At 50.6% G+C, this 18,515-nt stretch overlaps 1 protein-coding gene across 5 annotated transcripts in view; it reads right to left on the bottom strand.

Annotated features, from left to right (window-relative positions):
- The window catches only part of MCC (MCC regulator of WNT signaling pathway), a gene marked incomplete at its 5' end in the record, with an annotated part of 462,921 nt that overhangs the window by 11,203 nt on the left and 433,203 nt on the right, over positions 1-18,515 (bottom strand). For all 5 annotated transcript variants that reach the window (XM_079916632.1, XM_079916633.1, XM_079916631.1 and 2 more), the window contains 2 exons: positions 11,400-11,500; positions 15,770-15,976. In XM_079916632.1, coding sequence (XP_079772758.1) covers positions 11,400-11,500; positions 15,770-15,976 — 308 coding nt within the window. The remainder of the gene's footprint in view (positions 1-11,399; positions 11,501-15,769; positions 15,977-18,515) is intronic.

Raw genomic sequence — 18,515 nt, 5'->3', positions numbered from 1 at the left:
TACACCATACACAAAAATTAACTCAAAATGGATTAAAGACCTGGTAAGGCCTGAAGCCATCAAACTCCTTCCTAGAGAAAACACAGGCAGTAAGCTCCTTGACATCAATCTTGGTGATGATTTTTTGAATCTGAGACCAAAAGCAAATATAAATAAATGGGACTACATCGAACTAAAATTCTGCACATCAAAGGAAACCACAAAACGAAAGGGCAACCTACTGAATGGGAGAAAATGTTTACAAATCATGTATCTAATAAATAAAGAATCCATACAACCCAATAGGAAAAAAACAACCTGATTAAAAAATGAGCAGAAGCCAGGGTTTGAATGAAAGAGAAAATTAAAAAAAGAAAAATGAGCAGAAGAGAGAAGATCTAAATAGACATTTTTCCAAAGAAGACAAACAGATGGCTAACAGGCATATGAAAAGATGCTCGACATCACTAATCATCAGGGGAATGCAAATCAAAACGACAATGAGATATTGCCTCATACCTGTCAGAATGGTTATTATAAAAAAGACAAGAAATAACAAATGTTCGTGAGGATGCAGAGAAAAGGGAACCCTGTGTACTGTTGGTGGGAATGTAAACTGGTGTAGCCACTATGCAAAACAGAATGGGAGTTCCCCAAAAAATTAAAAATAAAACCAACATATCCAGCAATTCCACTTCTGGGTATTTATCCAAAGAAAATGAAATCCCCACCCTGAAAAGATATCTGCACCCCCATGTTCACTGCAGCACTATTTACAATAGCCAAGATATGAAAACAACCTAAGTGCCCATCGGTGGATAAATGAATAAAGATGTGGGATACATACACAATGGAATATTATTCGGCCATAAAAAAGAGTGAAATTTTGCCGTTTGCAACAACATGGATGGACCTTGAGGGCATTATGCTAAGTGAAATAAGACAAAGACAAATACTGTATGATCTCACTTGTATGTGGAATCTAAAAAAACAAAAAGCAAGCTCATAGATACACAGAACAGACTGATGGCTGCCAGAGGTGGGGCTGGGGGCGGGCGAAATGGGTGAAGGGGGTTAAAAGGTACAACCTTCCAGTTATAACATAAGTAAGTCCCGAGGATGTAATGTACAGCATGGTGACTAAACGTTACTGGACTGTGTATTTGAAAGGTGCTGAGAGAGGAGATCTTAAAAGTTATTACAAGTAAGAAATTTTTTTGGTAACTATGGTGACAAATGTTAACTAGACTTATTATGGTGATCATTTTGCAATATATACAAATATTGAATCATCACATTGTACACCAGAAACTAATATAATGTTATATGTCTGTTATGCCTCAATAAAAAAGAATGCCTCCGGTGATATTATTGTGCAAATTTGGGAAACTCTGGTAAGGCAGCAGTGCTATTTACCTGGGTCTACAAATGAGCTTCATGTGGTCTTGAACTCTCTGAATTTTTATGCAGAATTACACGCACGGTTCTACTTTTCTGAAGACCACAGCTTTCCTCGGATTTTCAAAGGAGGACCTGAAACACACTGAGAGCCATAAACCTGCTAATCCAAGTCACTTTGGAACCTCAACCATTCATTTCCTGTTCCTTCTAGTTTCTGATTCAAATTTGCTTGGCTTTCAGTTCAGAAAGAATTTCTATGGTTTGTCTAGGTAATAAGGCTAAAAGGAACACTTTCATAGGCTCCGCGCAGATGAGAAAGTACAAATTAAACACTACATGTTCCACTTGCCCCTCCATGGTAATGTGTTCACACAGTGTCTTCCAGAACGACCAGAACTGTGTAATCCCTTCCTTGTGTCTTCATACTCAGTAATACAGACCCTCAGGAATATGCACCTACAGCAGCAAGAAGACAATCCTGGCTCCTACTCTCACCACGAAGACCCACAGCCCCCAGCACACACGTGGGTTTCACTTACAGGTTCCGCCCCATCCCCAGGTTCATCTTTGGTTACAAAAGGTCCTCCAAATCTTACTTTAGCCACGCAGCCGGAAGTGCTTTTTATTTTTAACTGAAGCGTAATTGTCAGCAGTGGCATACACACAGGGGAAGTGAGAGGCAGACTCACAGTGGGAGTTTGCTGTTGACGAGAAAATCCAGGCGGGCAGCCTGGGCAGGGGACGGCCTCGCAGGCCTCTGCAGTGAGGCTGTCAGTGTGCCCGGGGGGTCTGGAAGCAGAGTTCTCGGGGCCATCAGGGAGGAGGCTGCATTCTCCCGCAAAGAAAAAGGCCAGCTGCAGTGCTTTAATCACTAAGTCCAGATGAGGAGGCTGGGGAGGCAGGGCAAGAGCCCGGGCCTGATGAGGTGGGCAGTGGCTGCACCGGCCAGGAAACCTTCCAGAGGAGCTGTAATCACACCAAACCGCAGGGAGTCGCAGCCACAGGACCTAGAATTTCTTTTCTTTTCTTTTCTTTTTTGCGGTACGCAGGCCTCTCACTGCTGCGGCCTCTCCTGTTGCGGAGCACAGGCTCCGGATGCGCAGGCTCAGCGGCCATGGCTCATGGGCCCAATCGCTCCGTGGCATGTGGGATCTTCCTGGACCGGGGCACAAACCTGCGTCCCCTGCATCGGCAGGCGGACTCTCAACCACCGCGCCGCCAGGGAAGCCCTAGAATTTCTTTGTAATTGCTCATTATGTGGAATTAGACAACGAGACAATGGTCCGCCTATGTGGTTCCTCTTCCTCACCTTCCATTACCAGGCTTCTGTCTCCACTGAAACTGCTCACGAGGCCACCGATGATCTGGGCATTGACACAATCAAGGGTCCCTCTCTGGCCTGATCTTCTGTTGGCACCTTCTCTTCCCCGAGCGCCTGGATTTCATCCCACTTCCCCAGCTGTCCGTGTGGTCTTCTGCCCTGGTTCCTCATCCTCTCCTCCACCTCTACGTGCTGGGAGTATTTAGGACTTGGGCCTGGACCCTATTTTGTACCCCACTCTTTCTTGACTTGATTCTCTCCATTTGCATTTATTTCCCTAGAAACTACCTACATGCTAAAAACTTCTAAATCTTCAGGCCTTTCCGCAGAGCTCTGGAATTGTCCTTGTGACATCTCTACCTAACAGGCATCTTCAGTTCAGCGTGTCCAAAGCAGACCTTCTGAGACGGCCTCCCCGACCCACGCTTCCTCGCTTGTCAGAGGCCGGCAAGGCCATTCACCCAGTTGCTGACACCCGTCTTCAGTCAGCCTTGACCCTCCCTTTTCCTCGTCCTCCACGTCCGCTCAGCAGCAAACCCCACCTACCAAATGGGTGCAATTCCTGCCACCACCCAGGCCCAAGCTGCCATCATTTCTCTCCTGGACAACCACAGGAGCCTCCTAATTGGTGTTTCTGCTTCACCTCTGTACCCCAGAGTCTAGCTTTCACAGAGCGGCCAGAGGAAGTTTTTAATATGACAACTCAGATCGTATTATTGCCCTGCACTTGGAATACAGTCCGTGGCTTTACTCTGACTAAAGGCCCTGCCTGACCCAGTCTTTGGTATCGCCCTCCCCCTCGCACCCTGGAATCCTATCCATTCTTCGCACACACCAAGCTTTTTCCCAGGACAGAACCCCGTGCAGTCAGTCCCCTCTGCTTGGGATGAACTTCCTCCCCACGGTTACTTTTCCTCCTTCGCATCTCAGCTTAAATGTCACCTCCTCAGAACAGCCTACCCTGACCAACCATCTAAACAAATGTCCCAGGGTAATGACATCCCAGCACCTTGTCACTTCCCCATTATTCATTGCAACCTATATTTACTTTTTTTGGGGGAAAAAAAAATCTCCGCAGAGACTATGACTCTATTTCTTTCCTTCATGGTAGCCATTACAGTCTATAACTACTTCTCTTTTAGAAAATCCAGCCAGCAGTAACAGCTCTAAGTCCTTTACAAGGATGAAGTTATCTCTCACCACAAGCCTTGGAGGTCAGTACTCTATTATTATTCTAGTCTTCTAGATGAGGCACTTGAGGCCCAGTGAAGAGACTCGCCAGGTTCGCCTGCAGAGCTGGGATGCACCCAGGGGTCTGTCTGCGAGCCTGCTCTTCAGCATCTTGCTGAAGTATGCTGCTTCATAACGAGCAGACAGTGGGGCAGGAGACAAAGCAGACAGCTCTCTGGTGAAGAGCCCAGGCCTGTGGAACTAAGGAGGGGGTGTCCCAGTTAATGATGTTCCGCGGGTGTTGTGTTGGGGCGAGTTTGCCAGGAGTAGCCACAAGATGACGGCCCAGACCTCCCTACGACCATGTTTCTTGCACATCTGCACGCTGCTGCCTTGCGCATGCTACAGGGTGCTTGGATGTTCTCCATCACTCTGCCTTTATGCGATCCAGGGCAAGGCCTTTTCTCTGAGCTTTTGGAACGTGGGGGGAATGATAGGAATACAAAGAAATCTCAGTTATCCAAGCAACGCCTACCTCAACCCCCAGGATGAGCACTGGTCTTTCCCTGTGCCCTCTGAGGCCGGCTCTGGAGCTCAGTCATTTGTTGACATGATAATGAACTCACAGGTGCACTTTGTATTCCATTAACGTCCTGCAGACCCCTGTGCATTTACGGAATTGTGAGCACAACTTCCACTGCCTGACTGCTCTTATAAATCAGCCACATAGGAAGAATCAGCGAGTGCAAGTTTAATAAAACAGCACCCTTAAAAATAATGGTCCTACTAATAAAATGGTGAAGATTCTGCTGCTTGTTTGCTCAGCGGGGTCTCCCTCTTTAAAGGACTCCAACCAGTTCCTTCTTCATTTCAATCCACTATGTGTACGGCTCAAAAACAGTATTAATCCATAGCTGCTGAAATAGGGGTCGATCAGTGCCATCTTCCTTCCTTTCATGGCCAGTTGTTCTTTCCTACAAATCTGGAAGATTTCTAGAGCTGGGCAGATGTTTTTGGAACTCGGACATGAACCTGAACTCAAGGAGGCTTGCTGTGGTTTGTTCTAAGGCCCTCTGACAACCATGGGCTCTGTGGGCACCGATGGACGACGAGTGGTCTGTACCATCAGGGGCGCAGAGAAGAGGTGACACAGGAAGCTTCCGGAAGATGAGTGTCCTACGGGAGGGGGTGAAGAGGAGGGGTCCCCAGGTTGAAAGAGATGGGGCAGGGTGGGGGGATAAAGCAAAGGGCATGCTCTCGGAAAGATGAACTGCCCAGATGAATCTGGACCGCAGGTTACATGTAGGGAAACATTTGAAATATGGGCTAGGAAGTTAAGTTAGGGACCTACAGATGATCTTGCAGGCCAAGCCACTGAAGGTGTATCTGCAGAGCAGCATGATCAGAAGTGTGTTTTAAGGTATTTTTGGTGGCAGAACACAAGGTGAGACTAATGGTAGAATGACCCATCGGGATGCTACTGAGTTCTGAGGGATTGAGGGCTAAACTCAGGAGAAGGCAATGCAAATGGCATGGGATGGATGGGATTTTAATGGAAAAAAAAACATTACGATCTGCAGACAAGAGACAGAGATAGGAGACTTCAAAATTATAATCCTGGATCACTAGAAAAATTTACTTTTTTAAATATAAATAGGAATTCTGAAAAAGAGGCCAATTTCAAAGGGCAGGAGGAAACGGGATTACAATTTCTGTTTTAGACATGGTGTGTTTTCTTTTTTTTTGCGGTACGTGGGCCTCTCACTGCCGTGGCCTCTCCCGCTGCCGACCAGGCTCCGGACGCGCAGGCTCAGCGGCCATGGCTCACGGGCCCAGCTGCTCCGCAGCATGTGGGATCCTCCCGGACCGGGGCACGAACCCGTGTCCCCTGCATTGGCAGGCGGACTCTCAACCACTGTGCCACAAGGGAAGCCCGGAGACATGGTGTGTTTTAAGGCTCTAGCCTGATATTCGGGGGAGATGTCCAGTGGGCAGAGAGAAGTGCGGCTGAGATCACTGAGGGATTGTTTAGAAGGAACAAAGTCACCAGAGTCGTACAGCTGGGTAAGTCATGACCCCTGCCCCCGCCCCCCCCACAAGGGACTCTCCTGCAGGCAGCGGAGGGTGAAGCAGGGGAAGAAGAGGCAGGCACATAAGAAACAAAGCAATGATGTGTTCTCTGATAGAACGAAATCAGGGCTCACGAGAACCAAAAAATAAACAAATTTTATAGACAGGGAAGAGGCACAGTGCTGTGAGTGCCTGGGACGTGGGCTTTGGTGGTGTAAAGTCAGAGGTAGCAGCAGCACTGAAGCCCCAGAGGCACAGAGAGGGTGGGCGGCCTGGTGTGGCTCAGGGTGGGAGGGGGCATGTGATAGGGCGAGGGTGGAGAAGCAGGCAGGGGTCAGATCACACACTTGCGAAGGAGCTTGGACACAGACAGCCGGAGTCACTGGAAGGTCTTAGGTAATGAGGTGTGGTAGGCAGAGTTCTAAAATGGCCTCCGAGAGTTTGGCCCCTTAGGATACACACACATCCCAGTTATTCAGTCATCCAGGTGCTGCTGTGAGGGAATTCTGCAGATGTAATTAAAGTCCCAAAGAGCTGATCTTAGGATAAGATGATTCTGGGTAGACCTGGCGGACTTAGGTGAGCCCTTAAAAAGGACTGGGCTCTTCCTGGAAAGAGATTTGAAGCAGGGAAGGGATGTGATAAGAGGGAGGTGTTTGCTGCTTTGAGGACCAGGAAGTCTGTGCAGAAGTTCTAGAGGCCTCTAGGAGTTACACCTGGCCAAGAGCCCCAAGAAAATGGGATGTCAGCCCTACAACCGCCAGGAGCTGACTTCTGCCAACAGGCAGAACGAGCATTGAAGCAGATTCCTCCCAAGAGCCTCCAGATGAGAACAGGGCCCTGGATGACACCTTGACTGCAGCCTTGTAAGACCCTAAGCAGAGAAGCCAGTCGTGCTGCGCCCTGCTGACCCACAGAAACTGTGAGCTAATGAATGGGCATTGTTCAAGCTGCAAAGCTTGTGGTACTTTGTTACACAGCAGAGGAACACGAGTGTGAGGGTACCATCAGATCTGCATCGTGTCAAGTTACTCTGTGACCCTGAGAGGGCCCGCTCTTACGGGGTCATCCTCAGGCGCACACAGATGCGCTCCGGGGTCTCCTTCTTAGAGACAGTTCCCCCAGAGTTCCCTCCCTGCACAGCGACCTTCTCCCACCAGCTGTCTTCGCTTCTTGCCTTTCCCCTTCTTAACCCACCTCAACCTGAAGTGGTCGCTTCCTTGCTTTGAAACATGTTCTTTGCTTGGCTTCTGTGTCAGCGCTGTGGGTTCATGTGTCATCTGGAGTCCCTTCCATTAGGAGTAATTCACCCAGCGGTGGAGGCCCACGGGCCAGGGCTGACCAGGGAGTTCCCACTCCGTCTCTTTGAACTCCGAGACGCCGCCTTGTGTATCTTCCTGGATGGCCCAGCTCCACTCCCCACAGGGGCACATCCACGTCCTCCAGATCTGGTCTCTTGTGACCACCCTAACCAGTCGGGGCCCACCTGCCCCCGATGTCTCCCTACAGGGATCTGACACACAGCCCTCTCCCGGCAGCAGCAGCTCGCCTGTAACTCATCAGAGAGATGAAAGGAAGTCTAAGTGCCCCTTCTCTGCTGATGAGTCGGGCGCATCCTGTCCCTGGACAGAGCGGCCGCTGTGATTTGTTGATTGCCTTCACTTAGCGTTTTACAGAACCATCTGGCACTTGCAGGCACAGGTGGCAGCTGCCAGTGCCCCGAAGCGCTCAGCAGAGCCCCTGGCGGGCCTGTGACTAAATGAGCACAGCCTCCTGCAGGGACAGGGCGGCGACCTCTGCGGTGCCTGGGTGGGATATGGAGCTGGTCCTGACCTGCCTTGGGGCCCAGGGACAGGGGTGTGGAATCATCTGAGGTGATGCTACATGCTGCTGCTCACCACGTCACAGCCCTTTCCTGATTCCTCCCTGTCCCTCAGCACTGAGGGGCACAGCATCCTTACCTTTTAACCGCAACGACCTGGGCTCTGTGCATCTGAGGAAGTCCGCCCTCACCACCAGCCCTTCACGTGTCCTCAGCCTTCGGTGGACAGATGGGCGGCTGTGTACCAGGAGCACAGGGATTCCCATCTGCCCAGGCCATGCATACTATGCCGGGTCCAGGTGTAGGTGAGCCTACACGAGCGGGCTCAGCTCACAACTCACCTGCAAGCAAACCTCTGCCAGCACGCAGGGGTCCGGGAGATGTGGGGGGCGGGGCCTGCGATTTCCCCGCTGCCTCACTGCGTGACCTTGGGAAACCGCTGGGCCTTGCAGTGCCGGTCTCCCCCCGCCCCGCGCCCCCCCCCCCCCCGCCTCTTCCCGCATCATATGGAGAACACCACCTGCCCCTCGCTGCTTTCTAAGTATGGTGAAGATGGAACAGTCTGCTCCTCTCAGCTGTGCTCGGCTCCCGCAGGCACGCTACATGAATACCACGTGAAGTACAAAGAAAACTCATTTCTGAAAATTCCCTCTCCTTAACCGCATTTGTATAGTTTACTTCTTTGGTGGTTCGGTTAAATTTTACTAGGACCACAAGCAAGAGAGGGATCTGGGATGGAGAAGGGTTTTGTAGCACGCAGCCTATGCAGACAACAGCAAAGACAAGGTGCCCTGATAAAAAAAAAAACTCATGTGCAAGACTTGGAAACCTGGTCATCCAGATGGGGTTTTATGGCAACCCCGGAGCCAATAAACTACAATAAACGTCCATGGAAGTGGAGGGAATGAAATCAGACCAGATGGGAGGTAGCCAGTCAATGTGTGATTGCACGGAGGCCTGGTTTTGTTCCAAACAGAAGGCGGCTGGGAGCAGACACACCGAGAGAGCAGGGTCGCAGGGCAGGGGCCCGACCGAGGCTGCAGCCCCGCTAGGTATTGCGGAGACTAGGCTGGGACAGGGCAGGAACCTAGGACCAGTGACTAGAATGTCACAAGGCACATTCCTAGGGGCTCTCCTCCAGAAAAGTCCATGCCTAGCCTCTGCTCCAGCCTAGCCTCTGCTCCAGCCCCCTCACCACACCTGCTCTTCTCAGTCCGGTTCCCCTGGCCCACAGCTTCGGTGTTTGGAACCATCCTTTTCCAAGGTAGGAATATGTCTGAAAATTCTGGGAAGGTTCCCTCAACGGACTCAACCACTAGTGTGGCGGTGATTTAACATCTTCAAAGAAGGTGGTAGTTTCCACTTGATTTTTAAAAATAGAAACATCCCCAAACCTCAGCCTTTAGGTGTCTGTATTATATATCCTCATGAAATGACGATTCCACTTTCTAAGCTATATTTACAGTATAATTATGTTATTTTCCTTTTTCCTGTAGCCCTGTGGGTTCTTTCTTGGCTCCATATATCTGGGGCTTGATTAGAAATCCATGCTAAGCAACTTAAGGCTGGCTATTGGAAATCCATTGTGACTGACAGAACAAATGAAATCCCTTTATGTTTAGTCAGCAGAACCTGCATCCTGCTTGTGCCAGCGAAGCCCTCTGAGGTTCGGGGAACTTGAAAAATGCAGGGGCTTAGCTTACAGATACAATATCCAAATGGCTCCCTGCTGGCAGCAGGGGGTGGTTTGCATCCCGAATTTCTGGCGCAATCACGTCATTAGGATTAGCTGAGGGCATTCTCCCTGCAGCTTCTCTCTTCCTGCCTCAAGCAAAGCGATTACCATTTAACCACATGGCCAGAGGCACTGGCAATGTAAAAACTGAGCTATTACAACTTGGAAGGAAAGACAAAAAGTGGCGGTGAGTAAATCAGGAGGGTAGTGAGGTTCCCCACAAGGCAGCCTGCAATCCACCCTCAGCCCGGAGGCTACACTATAAGATAAACAGCCCTGGCTGGACCAAGACAGCAGCCTGAGCACACACTGTAGCCTTCCCCTCCTACCCCAAATCCCCAGAAACGATGGCAAATGTATTTTTAAAAAAATCCTCAAGCACGATGGAAACTAAGGAGTGCTCTTCGTCTGCCAGAAACCCTGAGGACTCATAAAAAAGGAAAGGCAGATTTTTACTCTTCTTGAAAAAGGAAACCACAACTCAAAATGCACACAAAAGCAAGCTGCTACAAAAGGAAGAAAGGGATTCAGAGGTGCTTCAGTGAGAGGTGCTGGCCATTAGAGCCGGAGGGGACCGGACGCTTGGGTCAGATACACGGCCTACAGACCCGCTGTCAGCTGGGAGGAACAGAAAGCCCAGGAGGCAAGCTTGTGAGCCGAAGCCAAGAGTGAGTCACAAAACTCAACCTTAAAAACTCACATGTGAGGCAAGTTAATACAGTAGACAAAATAACATTTCAGAGTAAGTACAATAAATATCCTGAGAGACGCAAGACCATATCATGACACAAGAGATGATAGGTTTCATCACCAAAATAAACTCAACACATCACCCAAACACCATGATGGCTCGAGCTAAGGAATAAATGAGTGAGCTGGAAAACGGAGCTGCAGAACCTCCCCAGAACTGCACTATCCGATAGGGCAGCCATGGCCACGTGAGCCACTGAGCACTGGAAATGTTGACTGGTTTGAATCTGAGAAGTGCTGTAAGTGTAAATTTACTAGATTTACAGTAGATTTTGAACATTTAGTAAAAGAAAAGAAAAGAAAAGAAGATATCTCATTAATATCTTTTAAAAATATCGATTTATATTTTGAAATGATATTTTGGATACAATGAGTGAAATGAAATACGTCATTAAAGTGGACTGTACCTGTTTCTTTCTACTTTTTAAATGTGGTTCCTAGGACATCAGGCGTGGTCTGCATTACCTTTTGACTGGACAGCCCTCCTCCAGAACAGAGTTCAGAAGGGTGGCGAGAGTATGAAAAGTTAGGAATATGGAAGACAGATCCAGAGAGAAAGAATAGAGGGGAAGAAACAGCCGCAATAGAGGAAAAACGTCCAGCAGTGAATCAACAATGAGGCCGTCTGATTGGAAAGAGCCAGAGATGGGGAGGGAGGCATTCTCACTGAAGCTAGAAACAAGATAAAGATGCCTGTTTTTTTTTTTCTTTCCTTCAGTCAACTTAATTACCTTTATATTTGAGAAATACGATACACATATAAAGCAGCCAAAGAAATTGTTAAAAATTCCCTAAAGATCCAATAAAATTTACTCACAATATTCCATCCCAGTGATATGAGAAGATGCCTGATTTGCTCCTCACCATTTAACACAGTCCTGAGGTTCTAGCCAATGCCACACCACAACCACAAAGTACAGAAAGAGGCCTCTTCTACCTGGAGGTGAAATGACTGTATATATTCTCCCGGTCATTCCCCTTTCTGGCCTCCAGGTCTGGGCCAAAGAAGCCCGTATGGGCGCCTCCTCCTTCCCAAGCAGCTTGTAATGCTCCATGAGGAGCATGCGGGGAGAACCTGGCACCCAGCCGTCACTCCTGGAATAAACTTCCTGGAATAAACTGCGCAGCGGGGCTGTGAGCAGGGCGCTTACCGACGGATGGCGTTGGCGAACTCCGCGGCCAGCTCGCTGTCACTGCACGCCGTCCTCAGTTCAGCCAGAGACAGAGCTGGGGAGGCAGCGTCCGCAGACTCCTGAGGATGTAAACACAGCCGGGTGAGGTCTGCAGCCAAGCCGAGGGCGCCCGGAGGCAGACGCGGGAGCTGACGGGCGGCGGCAGCTCCGCCCCTCGACGTCCGCCGCCTGCTGCCCCGCGCTCTGAGCACTCACAGGGAGCTGCGCACTGGGCTGAGCCCTCTACACACATGTTCTCTCTCAGCGGCCATGGCTCATGGGCCCAGCCCCTCCGCGGCATGTGGGATCGTCCCGGACCGGGGCACGAACCCGTGTCCCCTGCATCGGCAGGCGGACTCTCAACCACTGCGCCACCAGGGAAGCCCCACACGTTCTCTTATCTGATCATCGTGACGACCCTCTGAGGCAGATACTGTCATTATCCCCTCTTTGCCAAGGAGAAAAACTAGAGCACAGGGAAGTTACACTGCCCCAGGTATTCAGCCGGGACACGGTGGAACCAGGATGCCAACTGATGCCAGGTCAGTTCCCTTCATCACTGGGTTAAGCCTCTGGGAGCTCATAAAAGTGGGAAACACATGTATCCTTGGGTTGTCCTTCCCTTCATCCTGCGTCCCCTGGGGAGAGAACCAATCTTCCCTGGAGTTAGGGGCTTTACAGGGTTCAGTGTAATCATCTAGAAGACCCAGGAAAGGAGGAGGACAACAGAAGCACACATTCACAGAAGATGTGCCTTAGCATCAGACAGGAGCTTTGACACCACCTAAACCAAATCCTCCCCTTTTACAGATGAGGAAACCTAAGAGCCAGAATGCCTAAATGCTAAATGGAGTTAGGACAATTCACAAAGCAATGCTCACACCCCTCCGAGCGCTCTGCCTTCTCTGCATTTAGACAGAGGGCAGCTGCTGTGCTGTGTAATAAGCACAGGGGATGGTGCTCACCTGATAGTTGGCTCAGCAGACATTTACAGAGGGCTGACTACAGCTCAGGCTTGAGAATAAAAAGCCCGTGATCTGTTACGCTGAGACAGAATGTAAACAGAAGGCTGTATCATGATGGAATGAGCGCTTCCAGGAAGTATGAACCTGGCGCTAGAAATCCAGACGACAGGGGGCGCTGGGTCCCCTCGGCCCACTGGCACAGAAACGCCACCACACGGGGCTCCTCTGGAGGAGCCCACAGCACCTGAACTCCCCCCACCCCCGTGCTCCTCCAGCTCTGCTTTCCCTCCCTCCTCTCCGCCTGGCGACCTGCAGACCCGAGCCCCCATCCACCAGCCCTGGAGTCTCTCCAGAGTCCAACACCCTCTTCTAGTGTATACAGCGACTCCCCTCAGGGTTAACATTTCATAAGACTCCTTAAGGACAAGGGACAGCTTTGTCTCACCCAGTGCCCTTCACTGAACACGTCTGGTAATCTCTGTTGCACACAGACAAGAAGTGAAAAAACCTAATGTCACTTGGGCAAGATATGGGACCCAGCTTGCTGGCTGGAGGGAAAGTTTTACACCAAGCATGACAACCTCCCGCCTCAGAAGCGAGAGTGGATGTTCTAGACCCCAATCTGGCCTGCCACCTGTTTTTATAAAAGGCCCACAGGGCAAGAATTGTTTTTGTTTTTAAAATCATGGAAAAAAAAATTCTAAGGAATATTTTGTGATGTATAGAAATCATATGAAATTCAAATTTCAGCGTCCATAAATAAAGTGTTAGAACACAGCCATGCGCCTTTGTGTCTGTATTGTCTCTGCCTTCACAGTACCATTCCGCAACGGCAAAGTTACGTAGTTGCAGCAGAGGCCACATGACCCGAAAATCCTAAAATGTTAACAGTATACCAGCCTCTGCTCCAGACTGCTTGCCTCATCTACCAACAAGTAAGACCAAATGAATAGCCCAGAAGGGAGGTATTACTGATATAGTAAATGGATCTAACATTTTTTTAAAAATAAATTAATTTATTTTTGGCTGCGTTGGGTCTTCGTTGCTGCGCGCGGGCTTTCTCTAGTTGCGGCGAGTGGGGGCTACTCTTCGTTGCGGTGCGCAGGCTTCTCACTGCGGTGGCTTCTCTTGTTGTGGAGCACAGGCTCTAGGGGCGTGGGCTCAGGAGCTGTGGCTCACGGGCTCTAGAGCACAGGCTCAGTAGTTGTGGTGCGCGGGCTTAGTTGCTCCGCGGCATGCGGGATCTTCCCGGACCAGGGCTCGAACCCGTGTCCCCTGCATTGGCAGGTGGATTCTTAACCACTGCGTCACCAGGGAAGCCCTGGATATAACTTTTGAAAGGCAAAATAATCACCTTCCTCCAATTTCATTACCTGAACAACACAGAGCACTCTTACAAAAGCTCCTTACCCTAATGTAAGAAAATAAAAATAAAGCATCTGGCCTTTACCATCAAAGAGATTTCTGTTCTTTGAAGCCATTCCACGAAACACAGAGCTTCCCCCAGTCGAAATAAATACTAAGAACCAGGGGGATGCACAGTCCCTGGGCCTCTGGAAAGAGCCTGAGTAGTCCGTTTGCACCACTCCCTAAGGGCGCACACACGAACGCTGGGGCTCTGTCTCTCAGGCTCTGTCCCAAAGTGACTGCTAACAAACTCAAAAGGCTGAGCAAAGATTCTGAAGCTGCTGGCACAGAACAGAGCCCCAGATCCTCCCGCGTGAAACAGCTCTGCAGAGGCTGCTGCTCACCACGATCAGACTCCCCAAGCACTGGGCACGTGGTTTCAGGGTGTACCCACATGGTGACCTTTCCAAAGCTCAGACTGTGTCACCTCACCCCCTGCAAAAACCCCTCAGTGATTCCTCCCCATCCTCAGGACGGCACAGCCGGCTGGTCTCCCCAGCCAGTGTATGGATTCCTCCTCCCTCTAGGCTTTGCCCTTGCCATTCCATTGGCCTAGGGTGGACTTCCTGGTCTGCCCTGGCCCTCTTCCTCAGGCTAGCACCCACTCTCCACTGGCTCTCAGTTCAGGAAACCTGTCCCGAATCTCCAAATCTGGCCTGTGGCCTCCCCTTGCACCGGGCATTGATCCTTGCACCCAAGAACACTGTGTCCCTGCGCTGTGATCATCTATTTGCCCATTCCAGGGCAATCTAAACTCCTGGAACAGCCTCCAGCATCTTGCCTGGACCAAATCACATCCATCACATGAACGGATGACTGAGAAGCAGCTGGGGCCTCAGGAAAGTGGCCCAGCTGGGTACCATGGCTATGGACTCCCTTGGTGCCCTTGCAGGTGAGAGGCGGGCAAAGGGTAGCTGTGGCCTCTGTGGAGCACGCGTCAGTTCTTAGCTGTTTAGCTGTTTCTTCACTGCCACACGGTATCATCAAGGTGCTTTCTTCGCAGGTACACTACTCTCGTGAAGACATCACTGCATCTGGGCCGTGAGGGGCCACTCATTAGACCAGCAAGTCAGCGTAGGCCCACAAGTCCTGGGCCTGAGACAAAGTGGGGTCAGGAGAAGCTGGCGTTTGTTAGGAACAGAAAATCTGACGCACAGAAATTCCAGCACCCTGGGGTGAGGGATATCTTTCTTTAAAGTCTGGACTATTTTTTTCTACAGTGCAGTATTTGGAATCACTCTGAGATAGAGGCTGATGGAATGAGCTTGGATTCTAGAAAAAAAGACTTGTGCGCTAATGAAAGTGTGAGTTTGCAAGATGATATCATCGATAGCCCACTCTGTGTGATATCCTCGGGGTAATGCGGGGCTCACCTACCTCCTTCTCTGCCTCATAATGCTTCCGGCCCCCCACCTCTTGGAAGTCGAGGAGGAAACAGACGAAAGGAAGAGTGGCCGTCAGCCAAACTGGGGTTAAATCCCGATTCTGCCATTCACTAGCTGTTGAGACCCCCTCAGTTCTTTTAAACCTCATTATCCTCATGTAAATGGGGATAACTCTTCTTTCCTGAGAGTCGTGAGACTTAAGGGAGATGATACATGCAATGATCAGGTACAGAGTGATCAACCAGCGATGGTCACCGTGTGACACGTGATAGAAGGAAGAAGAGGTGGAACCAGTATCAGACTCCGGGACCACCGCATAGATCGCTCCCTGGATCAGACCGTGATCTGTGAAAATGCTTCAACTGTATGGAACAGTTGAATTGTATGGAATTTTAACTGTCCGTAAAAGTGAGATGTTTTCAAAATGTGGATTTGGTTTCTTTGCCCGCAGAATGTCCCTTTCTTTCGAATTTCTGGAATGGCTTTCGGCTCCTATGCAAATAAGGAAGCTGAGGCAGCAGGGTGGTGGGCAGTGGCTTGCGGGACCTGGGCAGGCAGTGAGGCCCGAGCCCCAGGGTCCCTGTGCCCCTACCTTGCCGGCCTTGTCCTTGCCGCCGCTGCTGGTGGAGCTGAGGGACCGCGTGCGCTGCTCCTTCAGCTCCTCCACCTCGGACTTCAGGTGCTCGATGTGCACGAGGTAGGCCTGCTCCTGGGCCTCCCGCGTGCTCAGCTTCAGCTCCAGGGCCTTCTTCTCCTTCTCCAGGAGGTACAGCTGGGCCTTCAACTCTGCCATCTCCTCCTGCGGAGCACAGAGCGCACGAGGCACCCACGGGGTGAGAGCAGGGCTGGGCGGGGGAAGGGGGTCTGTAGCTACCACCCACAGCCCGGAGGGAGGTATCACTGGGCAGCTGGGGAGAACATGACCCCGAGGAGACTAGATGGCCGTCTTCACACATCTTAAAGGACGGACTCGTGCACTAAGCCATGCGCTTTTCACTAGGCACCAGAACTGAGATCAATGGGTAGAAGTTACAGGCAAGCACACCTTGGCTCACTATAAGGAAAACCTCTCTAACAACTGGAATACCCCACGCCCACATCCCCAGTGGTCTCATCAGCCACGACAGAAACCAGTTTTCTGGCAGGCAGAGGCTAACCATCAAAGAGGCTGTAAAAGGGTCATTCGTATAAAGCTGGGTCTGACCAGGTCCCTTCCAATTCCCATTTCCTTTTCCACATATTTAATCACCCCTGATGGCAGTCTGGGGCCCTGAGCTGTGTCAGGCCACTGGGAAGCCTGCAGAGCAATGATACTGCCCCCAGCTCTTCTCTACTTTAGGCCCCAAATGAAACGAAATCGAAACAGAGCCCTTCCCGGGTGACTACGCCTCAGGTAACTTCTTCAAGTATCTTAAAGAAGCCAAATCAGAGTTTGCTATGGAGAGAAAGAAGTGACTCCCAAATGGGACCCTGCTGTCCTGGGACCAGAGCCGGGCACCAGTGGTAATCACCCGCATTTATTGAGCATGTAACACTGTCTTAAATGTTTACACTAAGTCACTCACTTAATCCTCCCAACCTGAGGGAGGTATTATGAGCATTTCCGTTCATGGAGGGGAAACTGAGGCATGAAGAGGGAAATCCACCAGCTCAGCCCACAATTACTGGGTAAACTGTGGAGCCCGAGTTTGAACCCAGGACGTCTGGCTCAGAGCCCAGGTAACCACTAAGCTATACTCCCCCTCCCCGGCCCCGCTTTCAAGGTGAGCCCACGCATGACTCCTGTCCCTCACCTCTGCTGGAGGGCAAGTCCAGCACCCCGTGACCACCCGGTCAGTCTCCCCAGCTATCTCTGTCATCTTACTTCATAACACGGGGGCACTGCCTTGAGAGGGATTCACCAAGGTCACCCCCGAAGTGACCCTCCTCTGAGGTGACAAGCCACAGGCCTGCTGTGCTCTCCTGGGTAAGCCAGACCTGGGGAGTAGATGTTCTCACCGCCAACATGGGGAAACACCTAGAGGGTACCCACCGCGGCCAGTCGTACTCAGGGCTGGGGGCGTTAGCCATGGAGAAGGCAATGTGCCGAGCCGAGCGACCACTGAAAAGAAGACGCCAAACCTTTCCTAAATGACACAGAACCAGGAGGAAAGGTCTCCATACACTGAACCGTCTCATCTTTTGCCGTCAGAAGCCGGATTCTGAAGGTTCTGACAGCACTGCATCCTGAGCTAATGTGGACAGTCACACCCAGAGCAACCATACAGACACAAGCTTGAAAGAAGGAAAGATGGACCCATGGGTGCCGGAAACAGGCCCTCCACCCAAGAGGAAAGGCAAGGTGGCCCCAGCACCGGCCTCCTGAGGCATCAGGCAGGCAGGGAGGCCCCAGCACCTATGCAAGGGCAGGGCAGACAGCCAGGACTGAGACCCCCCACCCCGACAGGAGCCAGGACTCTCCAAGTGCCGCCTCGAGAGGAGACAAGAAGACCTCCCTGTGGGGAGGATGTGGCGAGGAAACGTGTCATCACTCAGGCTTCGGGTGGGAGAAGAAAGAAAAGCCTCTTCTGAGGAATCATGGAGGCACGAGGCATGTGTAGATAGGCTACAGGAATCGTCAGCCAAGAATAAGGCAAAAACTAGCCCTAAACCTCTGAAACCCACGGGTCCCAACAGATCTAAGGACACAACCGTTTACAGGGACGTCTCCACCCAGGACCCGCGGGACCCCAGGGAAGACACAACCTCCACCGGGAGGAGCTGGCACCCACGTTCTCCTCCCAACACACACACGCACGCGAAGAGAAAACAGGAGTCACGGTGAGGTAGAATCGGCATGTAAAGAACCAGAATTCACAAGGAAGAAGACAGCAAATAAATATTTAAAGCAATTAAAGAGAAAAGGAAGAGGAGTCACAATGAAAGGATGGGATCTTCAACACAGAAGAGAACAGCCACGTCAATCATCTAGAAACCAAAAGCTGTTTACTAAAGACCAAGTACAAGTGAAAAAACCCAGAAAACGTGAGTCTCTCAGCAGTTGTAGCCTAGAACCAAATGGTGAAATCCAACAAAATCTGCAGCAATGGACTTGGTGTGGGCAAGCACACATCCCTGAACACACTATTAGGGACACACAGGGAAGGGAGGTGACTCCGATGTTTTTCTTCAAAAAACTAGTGAGGGAACCCAATGGCTGCCCCTGGGTCACGATATTATGGGTTCTCTTTCTTCCAGCTTTTTATAACTCCTATTTTTTTGGAAAATTTCTCTGATGCGTATACATTTTATTTGCAAGTAGCAAAGGGAATATCAGAGCTTTTATTTCACCAAAAATC

This window comes from Stenella coeruleoalba (genome assembly GCF_951394435.1).
Source record: "Stenella coeruleoalba genome assembly, chromosome: 3".
NCBI classification, from domain to species: Eukaryota; Metazoa; Chordata; class Mammalia; order Artiodactyla; family Delphinidae; genus Stenella; species Stenella coeruleoalba.
The sequence above is the reverse complement of the archived record's forward strand: the minus strand, read 5'-3'. Positions and strand labels throughout refer to the sequence as shown.